This window comes from Egretta garzetta, unplaced genomic scaffold (assembly GCF_000687185.1).
Source record: "Egretta garzetta isolate BGI_Z169 unplaced genomic scaffold, ASM68718v1 scaffold1, whole genome shotgun sequence".
Taxonomy (NCBI): Eukaryota; Metazoa; Chordata; class Aves; order Pelecaniformes; family Ardeidae; genus Egretta; species Egretta garzetta.
The window spans coordinates 1154317-1167434 of NW_009258542.1; the positions used below are offsets into that span (position 1 = coordinate 1154317).

At 58.6% G+C, this 13118-nt stretch overlaps 1 protein-coding gene across 1 annotated transcript in view; it reads right to left on the reverse strand.

Moving 5' to 3' along the window:
- The window catches only part of ARHGAP26 (Rho GTPase activating protein 26), a 152385-nt gene that overhangs the window by 132352 nt on the left and 6915 nt on the right, over positions 1-13118 (reverse strand). Inside the window, exons 2-4 of the mRNA XM_035902657.1 lie at positions 2453-2548; positions 1362-1423; positions 774-845 (exon numbers count right to left, since the gene is read on the reverse strand). Of these exons, the coding sequence (XP_035758550.1) occupies positions 774-845; positions 1362-1370 (81 nt within the window). The 5' untranslated portion in view covers positions 1371-1423; positions 2453-2548. The remainder of the gene's footprint in view (positions 1-773; positions 846-1361; positions 1424-2452; positions 2549-13118) is intronic.

The window sequence follows — 13118 nt, forward strand, 5'->3', positions numbered from 1 at the left end:
TTTTTTTTTTTTTTTTTTTTTTTTTTTTTTTTTTTTTTTTTTTTTAGCTGCACAAACCAGGAGAGCCTGGCTGGGCTGAGCTGCACTATGGTGCTGCAGCGGCTCCTGTGCCAGTGGGGAGCCGGACACACCGCTGCCATGCAAACACGGCCCCACCGGGCTGGCATGTGCTTCTTGCAGGCAGCAGCAGGTTGTTATAACAACAAGAGAGCCACAGACAGCAGTCTTAATTTCAGAACAAAGGCAGGAAAGAAAGGGGGGTGGCCAGGCTGTCTCACAGTCACCCTCAGCCACACCAGTGCTTCCCTGGGCTTGCCCGTCCTGCCAGAAGCCGTCCAAATTCCCGTGCAGCCGCCCAGCGACACACCGGGGGCAGGGAGCGCAGACTCAGGGGTTCAGGCAACTGGGAACCCCTCTAAGAAATTACTAATTATGGTTTGGAGGAAGGAAAAAAAAGTTCACTTCAACTGGCATGTGATTTTTGGCCCTCACAGAATCACTCACAGAGTGGCAAGGGTCCCTCAGCTCACCTCAGCACGTTACTTGGTGGGAACACTGGAAACACTGAGGCAGTTTCCCAGGAGCTGGCCCATCCCCGTCCCCATCCCACAGCAGTGCACAGCCGCTTCCTCCCATGCCCGTGCCCAGAAGGGCCCATCCCTGCAGCGCGCCAGGTCCCGGCCACAGCCATCGCCACGCGGCTCTGGGCTCTGCTCCCAAGCCCGAGCAGGGGCTCCCAGAGGTGAGAGCAGCTCAGCGCAGCAGCAGCCTACCTTAGCGGCCCCGATCTGCTCCTTGCGAAACTTCTCCAGCGGCGTGATCAGCACCTCGCTGGCGTTCTCGATCTACGGGCAAAGACGGGCACAAGTCACCCACTGCCTCCATGCTCCCGCCCCAGCCCTTCTGACCAGCTCAGCTCCAGACACCCAAGCTGCTCAACAGCCTTTTTCCAACACAGAGAGCCTCCTGCAGCCCACAGAGAGCCTCCTGCAGCCCACAGAGAGCCTCCTGCAGCCCACAGAGAGCCACACGCTTCACCCTCTCCAGCTCTGCGCTGGCTGAGGACCCAGGGGAGGCCGAGGGGCTTGTACCAAACCTGCTCCTCACCCCAGCAAGCCCTACCAGCACTGGCCATTTTCCAACAGCAGGACACCATTACTGATGCTCGTCGAGCGTGCCCCCCACCATGTTCACCCTCCCTCTGCTCTCCCCTGCTGCTCTGCCCTGGGCAAGGGAAGGGGCACCTGGGCTCGCAGCCACTGCATGCCATGGTGGCCCCCGTGCCACACCACCCACCGTGCGCAGAGCCACCGCCGGCAGCAGTGGTGCCACCACCCCCCAGCCAGCGGATGGGGCCATACCATGCGCATCCGCTCGTCCTCCAGGTTCCGCAGCACCGTGGCGAACTCCTGCAGAGACTTGGCTGGAAGGGAAACACCCGCACAGTCAGCATTTAACAACATTTAATTTTCTTTTTAATTAAGAGACAGACTTGAATGGGGCGGGGGGAGTGGTTGATTGGTTGTGTTTTGGGGGGCTTGGGGGTTTTTTATCATCTTTAGTCTCTCCTCAGAAAGGCTTCCAGTTGCCTATGAAAGGAACTGGTGGCAGAGCATCCCCAGCACCGTGTTCCCACCTCCAGAGAGAAACACCGCACCTCCATCCCAAACCTGTCCTACCCGCAGCTGGTTGCTGATCAGCCCCACGGCTCAGCACTGGCCACAGCCGCGCTCGGTGCACGAGTGGCAGCTCACCAGCACGTGCATCGCAGCAAGGGGACTTGGGTGAGAAAGCTATTTTTGCTGAGAGACTGGGCACAAAATAAATAAGCGAAGTTAAATCAGGGCTAAAGCTCATTTGCTCTCCTGGCTCCAGATGATGTGCGCAATAAGCTCTAAAAGTTCAGCTGGGGCAGAAGCGGGATAACATGGAGCAAAGGGCTGAAGCTGTTACCCTGCACCACAAGAAGCTCCGTGGTGGAGCCGGGCTCGGCTGGGGGCGCGCTGCCAGGCTCGGCTCGGCGCTGCTGGCCGCCCTCGGTACAGTGGGTGCCTGCCAGGTCCTTTGCTCCTGCAGCCAGCAGCGAGGCTGCTGCTCCTCTCCTTCAGTTCACAGCCCCTTGCGATGTATTTCACCATGGCCACATCTCCAGATCCCTACTCTCTGGTGGGAAAGGGATGGATAATCTAGATGGTTTCGGATACGAGCAATCTTCTTCCTTTCCTATCTGGCACGGCTAGATTTAGGCCAAGCAGCTACAATTCATTTCCTTAGGAAGCCTTTGCTGATGTTGAACTATGAAATATGACATTTCCAGAGGGCAGGAAAGCACTCAGACAAATTTCTGGGTGCCCTGGCATCCTCGTGTGTGTTTCTCCCCCGTGCCCTGCTCAGCTCAGGAGTTGGGAGCGTGGCTTCAGGGCTGCCCACAGCACCAGCGCCCAGGACTCACCTATGCAGATCTCATCATCCGTTTCAGCGTCGCCGATGCAGCGAAATTTAAACTCGTTGAGGGAGTCCGCAAACTTGCGCTTGGCCGCCGACAGGTCTGCCGAGAGGGAAGGGAGAGGGGAAACACAGATGTTAGAAAAGGAAAAAGCCCTCCAGCAGCACGACACAGATGGACGCGTAATCCCAGCCAGCCAGCCCCCAGGGAGAGAGACCCCCCCAGGGGTCTGACAGGGCCCCCCCAGTGCCAGGGAACCCCCAAGAGCACTGACCTGCTCCTGCACCCACCCCAGGGACAGGGCTCTGCAGGGTCCTGGCCAGCACCCACCCCAAAATACACTACAGGAGATGAAACCCCAAAATACCGTGAGAACCATGTGGGAGCTCAAGCCCAGTGCTGCGGGGCAGTGGCAAACGGTGCTGCAGGGCGGCACGGCCCCCCGAGAGACGGCACCTCTGCACAGGCTCCCCGTCCTGCCCAACGAAGGCACCACGCATGGGCGATAATGCAGAGGTTTATTGCTTTCCAAGCTGCAGATTCTCTCCGAGATCGGAATCCTATTAAGTTCTTACTCGCAGTGACCTGAGCGGATCCAGGATTGGCTTTTCGAACCGGCCCCGTAACCCTGCACACGCAGACACGCACGCTCTCGGGCGCTGCAAGGCCACCAGCGCGGAGAGGAACTTGTATTTGAGCAACGCGAGAGACTGCAGGCATGCAGACGGCATTAGGGAGACGTAATGCTAATTCCCCTGTGCATTTCTTCACTCAAAGTCTAAAAATTCAGCATTTTTCTTTTCCAAGCACAGGTGGAAAACACACGTGTGCACACAAAAGCCATTTCCTCCTCTCAGACGCCAACAGTGAAAAGATAACTGCAAAAGAATACAAGCATTTTGCTTTCCCCATGGGATAAGAGAGTGTAAAGCTTTCCCCAAGCATTAAAGCTGCTCTCCAAGTGTCTCTGCTGAGAGTCCTGGGGCTAATCCTGCCCACAGCTCAGTCCCGGCTGAGTTCCCTGGCGCAGCTCACCCCACTCCTCTCCACGTACCCGTCCTGCTGCCCGCCGTGGCGGAGCAGCCCCCCTTCCCTCGCCGGGGCAGCCGGAGGGCTCGGGGACTTTAACCCAGTCCCTGGAGCCGGGCAGCCTCCTGCCTCCGCTGGAATAATAACGAAGATGACGTTAATGACTTAAGGAGCCATTTCCTCTCCTCCAGCTCCACACTGACCGTCAGCCACCAGCCACACTCTCCCCGCCGCCCACCGTGGCCTCACCAATAACCCTGCCCACATTACTCACGGCATGTCCCCAGCCAAACCAGACCCGCCGGGACATCCCCCGTGCCCCCCGCCGGCTGGGCAGGACCCTGAGGGATGCTGCCCCAGCGCAGAGGCAAACCCCTGGGAGGGAGACCAGTTCCCCTGGCCCTAGGCAGGGTCACCAGCGTTGGAGCAGCACCCCTTGGCAGGGCCAGCCCTCCGCGCTGAGAGCGAGGAGGAGGTTGGGGCTCTGCAGCCACCAGGCACGAGCCAGGGCGAAGCCAAGAAGCCTTCGGAGCTGGCGGCACCCCGCAGCAATGGCCCACAGTGCTTATAAATAGGGGAGGGAGAGGCAGGGAGAGAAGGAGATAATTCCCAGTGCAACAGCGATAAAGGAGGATCGTTGGCAGCCGCTTGCTGAATGACACGGCCAAGTCGCAGGGGCAAAGCAGATGCTAAAATTAAAGGCAGGGTCAGCCAGAAAAGGAGGGGCACACCGCACCTCTGGGGACAAGCAATGAGCCAGAAGGTCCCCATCGTCCTCCCTGTGCCACCATTAGACCCGCCAGCACTCCTAGCATCCCGTTCTCCTAAAAGCTTGAATCTCTACGGCTACATTTTGGGGAAAAACCCCTCCAGTGGAAGCAGCCAAAGCTCCCGGCTGCACTGCAGGCAGGGGTGTAGGGGGAAAGCAGGGTGGCCCCACCACGGGCCAGCTCAGCTCCGGAGGCTTCTTCTTCCCCAGGGCTGTGGACGAGCAAACCCAAAATCCTACAGGAGCTCGACAGAAACTTCTGCTTCTTGTGCACCAGTAAAACCACACGGACCCCGCACATGAGTCACAGCCAGGGCGCGCCAAGGGCTGTGAAAGTTTTGCTTGCAAGTTTGCTGGTTGGCTTCATCAGTCAACCCCAACATCAGGGAAAACCACCACAAAGCCAGAAAAATCCTTCTGCCTGAGCAATGCAACCAACTCGTTGACAGGACAGGAGCCGGGCCAGCCGGGATGGATCCAGGGCCACACCAGTGCTGGCAGAAGCAGTAAGGCTGCAAGATGCCTGGGGGGACAGTGCAGTGGCAGCCAGCCCAGGGGTGCACAGACCAGGGCAGCCTGCAGCCGGTGAATCTTTCCATGCCCATCGTGCCCCGTGGCTGCAGCGCAGAGCACTGAAGATCTCCAGGGGCAGCAAGGAAAGTGCGATGCCTTTCTGAAGATCTCCAGGGGCAGAGGCATCCCAGGAGGTGAAAACAGCCCTGTGCAGGCTGCTGAAACACCGGGAGAGTGGGAGGGCAAGCGGTGGCCCCTGCCACCCCAGGCTGCAGCCACCTCGGGAGGGTCCAGGGTGCAGCCTCAGCCCCAGGGCTGCCACCGTGGAGCCACGTGCCTGCTTGCACCCAGGAGCCAAGACAAAACCACACGAGAAAACACCGGCCAAGCAGCAGCGTCCCACCTGCAAGGTAACGCCTGCGCATGTGCCAACGCAGCCAGGGCTCCTCTGCCTGGCACAGGGCAGCACACGGCGAGTGTGCCTGAGTTTCAGTCTCCAGCCAGTACACACTGTGTAAGGTAACAGCCACACATCCAGCCCAAAGCCCCGCCGTGCCCACCTGCCCTCCCCTCTGCTCCAGCAAGGGACCATCCTGCCCCACAGTCCCCCTGACCATGACTCCTTCTTTTCCCCTCTGCAGGCTGACCGTCCCGCAGCGGGTTGCTAATGCAGTCCTGCTCATCATCGTCACCCCCCATGGCTCCCCATTCCCACCCCCGGGCTGGCAGGGACAGGACCATTGCTTCGGGGAAGTCCACTTGACAGAACACCAGCACATGCACTGCATACCAGAGGTCCAGCTGCGTAGCTACAGCAACCAATAATCAAAATAAAATGCCCTTTTAAAAGTGATGTATCAGCGCGTTACTGCGATGCAGGGTTACCCGCTCAACCATTTAGGGGAGCAGCCCAGCAACACTCCCCTTCCCGAGCACTTTCCCTTCCTGGAAAAGGGTTTATGACCTGAACTGGGTGTAATGGAGAAGAAAACTGCAGTGACATGGAAGGAGACGTGACCTGGCAGAGGGCAGAGGTACCAGCAGGGGCCTGTCCCAGCAAGGAGGGGGTTGGAGCTGAATGCCATAGTCAAATCCTGTCTTTCCCAGCAGCAGGTCAGAGGGTGGCGATCACAGATGGAAGGAGGTGGCCAGCTCCCACAGACCTGCACTGCTCATCCCCAAAGCACCCGGCATCGCTCGTCCGTCAGCACGGCAAGGCTGAGGGGCACGCTTTGCCTTTTTTGTGAACAGTCCCCTAGGAAATGTTCAGGAGCCAATTTTGGCCATGCTTCTCAAACGCCACCACTCTGCCCCCACGGCAGGGGACAGAGCATCTCACCAAGCCCTGCCCTGCCGGCACCGGGTCCTGCCCCGGCACACACCTCGGAGGCAGCCGCTTGCAAAGCCAGAGCAGGGGCATGGTGACATGCCACCAAACACCACAGCACCCGTCCCTCGCACAGCGGAGACACGCTTGGCACCCTCACCACCCACTGCATCCCTCACCATCCACCGCACCCCTCGCCACTCACCATACCCCTTGCCACCCACCGCACCCCTCGCCACCCACCGCAGGAAGAGCGCTGAAGTGGGATGGCTCCCAACAAGGCAGAGGGCAGCTGCCTGTGCCTGGAAGCAGCCCCAATTAACCCCATTGCCCATCCCTCCTGCCCAGCTCAGGGGTCAGCCTGCTTCTTCCCTGGCACCCCAGAGCTCTCCCCCTCCCTTTGCTAGCCAGGGAGCAGGGGGATTGCCGGCTGAGGTCCCGGCCCAGCCTCACACCACCAGGGCTCTCCCTCCAAACCCAGCTGAAGCCAACATTACTCCAGCCCACAGCAGCCCTGCCACAAGGGAGCACCTCGCACCCCCACTGCCCGTCCTCCCGGATCACCCCAGCATCCCTCCTCCTCCTCAGCTACTGAGTTAAACCTTCTTTCTGGGAAGTGGCTGTTGTTACTGCAATGAGACTGAAGTGGTTTGGTCTTTGCTTTTTTTTGGGTTTTTTTGGTTTTTTTTTTAACATAAAAAGCCCCTTCCAAAGGAATTTGGAACTATTGAAAAAGGCTGTTTATAGAAGGAAGACATCGTGATTTCACAACCCTTCTCCACGCATACAGCACCCCGGGAGCAAGAAGGATGACCCCGTCCCAGCCAGGTCCACAGAGGGGCAGCCCCCGCGCAGGTCTCCCCCCCAGAGCACGTCTTCATGAGACGGGGCAGCTCTGTTCCCAGGGCGCAGGCATCAGATCCAACGCATCCTGGGTTGGGGTGACTCAGTACGAGGTGCTTCCCCCACTTCGGGGAAGTCACTGGCACCGCAGCCCTGCTGCGAGCCGCTCCCTGCCCGTCGCCGGCTCCCGGCTCTTTCCCCAGCTTTATTCCTCAGCTGCGCATCTCGCCTCTGTGCAACACCACTGTCTCTGCTCAGTGTTTAATACATTTCCAGGCTTTCCCAAAAAGCCCACAGAGGTAAGGCGCACTGAAAACCTGGGCAGACATAGGGCAGGAAGCTTTTCCCTTGAATAAAATTTTATAAGGCGCTGAGAAGAGATTGCAACCCCTCCACCTGCATGCTTTTCCTAGCTGGAATGGATGGCTGGGAAATGTGACCACAGGACACAGAGGGGAACCATAACGCATCAAAACAAGACATCAAGAAGACAAATGTCCCCTCCTGCCCGGTCTCGCTGCCCACTGGGGAGCACGATCCCCCAACCTGGCAGTCTGCGTTTTAAAGATCAGCTCAGCCAGGGAGAAAGTTATACTGCTGGCTCAGAAAGCAGGGGCTCTCCCCAAAACTGACTTGGTGGCCAGTTTGCTATGTAAGCTGGAAAAGGCAAAAAAAGCTCTGGCTCAGCTCTGCTATCAGGGCACCCAGGACAGAGGCAGGAGCAGCAGGACGCTGCGGCCTGTTCCAAGTTAAAGACAAATCTGCTGACAGGTCCAGCAGTGAAGGGTTAACGCTGCCACACAGGGGGAAAGCAAAGGATGCTGATGAGGCCAGTTGCACGCTGCAAGGCAAGTTCCAGGGCTCTTGGTGTGACAGAGGTTGTGCTCACACAGAGCGGTATTTCTACACTTCCTGCAAAGAAAATTGCTTAATAGCCTATATTTAATGCTCAATCGGACAACAGGAACCGAGGCTCCTGCCCCTTCCTTCCCCTGCGGCAGGGAACGGCGGGGAACAACAGGCTCAGGCTGCGTGTTCGCCGTAAGCCCCCCCGGAGAGGGACAGGAGGGTCCCCCACAGGACAAGAGCCTGTCCCCTCCCCAGGACACCGCTGCCCGGCTGCCCATGGTGGCACTGCCTGTCCCCTCCCAGCAGCACCAGTAGCCCCACGGGTCCCAGCCCCCTCGCTGGGGAGGTGACCACGCTCCCACTGACAACCGCAAGGACAGAAGCTGCCAGTTCCCCCCTTACAGGTTTGAAAAGTTCCTTAAAGCTTCTCCAAAAAAAAAAAAAAAAAAAAACCTGCATCTACTTCATGGCCCATTTTCTGGCTATTTTTTAAGAAAATGCCTCCAACCCTCCTTAGTGCACATGTGGCACCGACGGTCTCATGGCTGCACCGCGGGACGTGCCGACATGAGGCCTGGCCTTGCTCCCGGTGCTCTCACCGGGTGCTGACAAACGGGCAAGCCTCTCCGGGCCCAGTGCCACCCCCCTGCTCAAGCAGGCTCACCCAGAGCAGGGTGCACAGGACAGCATCCAGGCGGGGGTTGAATATCTCCAGAGAAGGAGACTCCACAACCTCCCTGGGTTCTGACCGTCATCAGCCGTCACTTGCCCGGGCTGTGGGGACAACCCACGTGTGCACAGAGCCCCGGGCAGCACTGGCTGCTGACGGCCCCCGGACAGAAACACCGCAGCATAGAGTGCAAATCCTGGAGCAACAGCTCAAGCAAAGAGAGCGGCACAGTCTCGCTGTTTGCCAGGCCCGAGACAAACCCGCTGCGCCATGCAAGCCGCTGCCTGCGAGCTGTGAGCCCGGTGAGCAAGCCACGCTGCTGCAAGCCCCAGGGAAGGGGTGGGGGGGATCTGCAGCAGGACACGGAGCAGCGAGGGGCAGCTCCTCACCCCGCACTCCCCGTGGGGCCACAGCAGGACCTCGCTGTGCAGCTGCAGCACTTGTTCACCTCCACCACCGCCTCAATGGCCTGCCAGGAGCCTCCTCTGCCGGTGCCAGGGCAGGATCCAGACGGGGAATCTGTCCTGCAAAACAACCCAGATGCAGGAGCCCAGAGAAGGCGGATCCGGAGGGTCACCAGCAGAGACCCCCCCCGGGGGCTGCAGAGAAAGCAGGGCACAGCGCAGCCCGCTCGGCCGCCCCAGCAGCGCCTCCGCAGCCCCGCACCTCCCCGGGCTGCGCCAGACAACACCGAGCAACCCCATGGCAGGCAGGGGCCAGCCGGGATGGGTAATCCAGTGAGCAGCCGCTCTAATTGGCAGCCAAAACAGCCGGATTATAGCCCGCCAAGGGTGCTTAGAAAGCAGCAATATGGTGTCTGACCCCACAGAGAGCACCCGCCGCCGGCAACCACCCGGCAAGCCGAGGCTTCAGACACGACGCGGGAGCAAAGCTGCCGTGGGCACATGCAATGCCCGATGGTGCTCAAGGCTGCCCATGGACTGTGTTTGGGAAAGGCCAGACCTGGGAACGGATGACTGGTTCTGGCCCGCAGAGGCACAGCCAGCACTCTGCCGTGCTGCTGAGGCTGGGATGCTCTGACCCAACCACGGCCCCGCGGTTTGCCGGGGAATCCAGCAACGAGCACCTTGCGCCTGAAAAACAGCATTCGCAGCCACCGGTGTCAAAATTTAGCCCCCAGAAGGGCCCAGCCCATGCGCTGCTGGGGTTGACATGGAGCATCGGGGCAGCGTCATTAAATGCTTAATTTGTTCCAAGAGTTTTAAATCTCTCTTTGCGCTTCCCAGCGGAGGTCAGCAAAAGCCCCGCTCCTGCGAGACGCCACGGTCCTCTGGACCCGGCAGAATCCCCACGCCGCTTTCATACACAATTAGCAATGATTTGTTTATTAAATAACATCTCTGCTGGGCGGTTGGATTTAATCAGTGATTTAGGATGGGACTGCAGCTGCTGGCAGGTTCACCCTCTGATTCATCATTCAAGTAAATCTATAAAACCAGATGAGCAGAGACTACCCCACCGCCAGCTGCAGCTTCTACCACCACGTTTGTGCAAAAAACCCTGCGGAAAGGCTGCCCTGGCTCAGCATGTGCCGGAGACCGAGGTTTGAGGCTGCCATACCAAGTGGGGGGTGACCCCAAGGACCAGCACAACAGGCGCAGTCCCTGCGCTCCCCCCATGCAGGACCCCCAAGGTGAGGAGGGCATTGCTGCTGGGGCACACTGTGGCCCCGTGGCACCCACAGCCCCCATTTCGGTGCCTTTACCGCACGCACGGCCTCCAGCCAAAACACAGCACCGAGTCTTGTCTCACCGGCGCACGCGGGGAGACCAAATCCCACCTCCCCAAATCCCAAAACTTCATTTTACCATGGAAGGGTTACAAATACTTATACCCTACAAACCACGCGCCAAGGGAAAAACCCAAAAGCGCTCAGACGTGCTAAAGTGCAAGAAAAATGGAACGATCTGTCCGAGATGGCCCCAAGATTGAAGATCCGGGAGGTGCCACAGTTTCTGCTCAGCCTTTTACTGCAGCCCCGGGAGCACATTGCACTGCTGCCCAGCCAAGGCATCACCGTATGCCTCGCTTCACACACTCAACCTAGCTCCGTACGGCAAAATGTTTGCCGGAGGGACAGAGAACCCATTGTAGGATGAATGGGACTATTGACCGGGCTCAAATAGCAGATGAGATTTGAGTAACACGCTGAAGACATGAATTATTTCCATGGTATTTTAAGAGATAAAAGTTCTGCGCTTCATGAAAAACACAGTCAGCCTTTGGAAGGACCGCCTGGTTGCACAGCTAAAATTATCCCCCTGCTGCCCACCAGCCCAGCAGCCTGGCCACGTCATCTTGCCACCCCCAAATCAGTAATGTTTGGAGGTATCTTGGGAGCCTTGCCAGGCCATGATGGTTTTGCAAAGCTTACTGAGATTCCTGGTGAAAGGTACTGAAGATCCAAAGGAAACTAAGCAGGAGGGACTGTCGGGTCTCCCGGGGAAATGGCTGGGTTTCCAGGAAGATGGAGGAGGTTTCGTGTCCCAGGGACGCAAGGCAACCCTCGCCCACGGCAGCCCCGTTTGCAGGTGTCTGCCCTCAGCGGCTGCATTCCCAGCTGCGGGAAAAAGGAGGGTTTGCTGGCAGCGGTTGACTTTGGCTGTGCATGGCTGGGCAGGTCGTGCCAAGGAAGAAGAGGGAAGCATTAAAAAAAAAAAAAAAAAAAAAAGCAAGCCAGAAGGAAGCCCATACCTGGCTTGTGGCCTGGGGCCACTGCTCACTTTGGAGGGGCAAGGGAAGGCAGCTCCTTTTCCTGCAGCGAGCCCTTGCAGAGACGGCAGGAGCCTGACCTCGGCCCCCGCTCGCCAGCTGCAGCCCTGGGCACCAGCTCACCGGAGCCCCGGCAGCGAGATGCCACTTTACAGAAAATCTTAAAATCAGTAAAAACAGCTTCAGGGAGATAAAAGCTATATGGGACTCTCAGAAACATCTCACGGATGCATGAGGCATCACGGGCTCCTGCCCGCTCCTCCCATCCCCTGTGCTAGAAATGGCCCAAATGTGCAACCTGTGTTTTGGTAACCTGCTCAAAAATCGCCCATCAGGCTGCTGACAGCCCTGCAAGCCCCCCAGCCCCGCTCAGCCCGGCGCGACCCTCCGCGGCAGGGGCTCGGGGCTCCGACAGAGCCGGAGGCGAGACGCCGCTTCCTTTGGCTCAGGCTGCTCCGGCCGCTCTTCAATTCCCAGCAGCCGCCTCCTGGTTTGAGGAAGCTTGCTGGTTAATCAGGGCCCTCGCCCTTCTGCCCCTGCTCTCCTCTGACCTGGATCCAACCCTGATCTTTCTCAATTTCTGGAGGTTTTAGCCGGGTGCTGAGCCTGCTTTGCTGCAGATGCTTTGAGGCAGGGTCTCACCGCCGCTCTCCATCCTTCCTGTTCAGCTTTTCTTAGCGCTTGCCCATCACTTCCTATTGCAACAAAACCCGAACAGCAACTTTTGTGACTCAGATCTTTATCTCACGGTGGTTGAGACGCTTCAGAAACCCAGCGCTCCACCACCCAGTGTGCCCAAACAGTTCTGCCCGTTCCCCTCTCCCCCTGCCACTGGCGGGCCAGTAACCGGCCAAGGCAGCAGGGGTGGGTTAACGAAGCAGTTAACAAAGTGGTCCTCACCGCTGCCGAGGGTCGCACCCAAAGGGACCCTCACCCCGGTGCTGGGCATGTGAACCGCCAAACAGCGATGGGCTAGACGACCTCTCCGTCCCTCCGGGAAAGGAAGGTGCGGGGAGGCTTCTGTCTGTCCTGCCTCCTCTGAAACTGGACTGTTTTCTCTTCTTGCCCAAGCAGGATTTTTCAGAAGTAACCGCTCAGTTCAATGCCCAGCACAGTTCAGCCCTGCCCCAGTTCTGCGTTAACCGGGTTATCTGCAGAGAGGACGGAGGTGCATAACGAGCTGCAGCAGCTCTCGGTTCAGAGACACGGGCGCAGAGCTGACAGATGATGCCGAGTGGGGGCAAAGGAAAGCGATAGAAAATAAAATTATTTGAGAAATCCAGGAGCAGGCTGCAAGTGCAAACCTGCACATGCCAGGTTGGTAGAGCACCACGAGCTGTCTCTACCTGTGGTCAGGACAAGGAAGGAGAACATAAAACCCATGAATGATGCCAACGACCCCCAGAAAGGCTTCCCGTTTCTGGAGAAGACAGAGGTCTGCAGCTGCAGGAAGGCACATCCTAAAGCAGGCCCTCGCTCCCAACAAGGAGCACTGGGGCTCAGAGAAAGGCAGGCGAGTTGCCAGCCAGCAAAGCCCTCCTGGCAGTGGCTGGGAACTGCCACGAACCCCCCCGGGGCGCTCTGAAGATAAGGGGCACGAAGCCGGGTACCAACACCCTGGCAGGCGGCTTCCAGGCTGACCGTCACCGCGTTGGGAACCAGCACGCCGGATCGCCGCAGCTGCCCTCCCACCCACCAGCACAGCCCCCCCATGCCCACTGCCCTGGGGGGGCTTCCTCGTGCTTTGCATGAAAGCGGCAACATCCCAGTCCTCCCACAGCCCCCCAGAGCATCGCTGCCCACAGCTCCTGGTGGGGCACGTGCTGCATGCCCCATTCACACCCGGGGAAGAATCATAGAATAGAATCATAGAATCACTTTGGTTGGAAAAGACCTTTGAGATCATCGAGTCCAACCTTTAACCTAACCCTGCCATCCC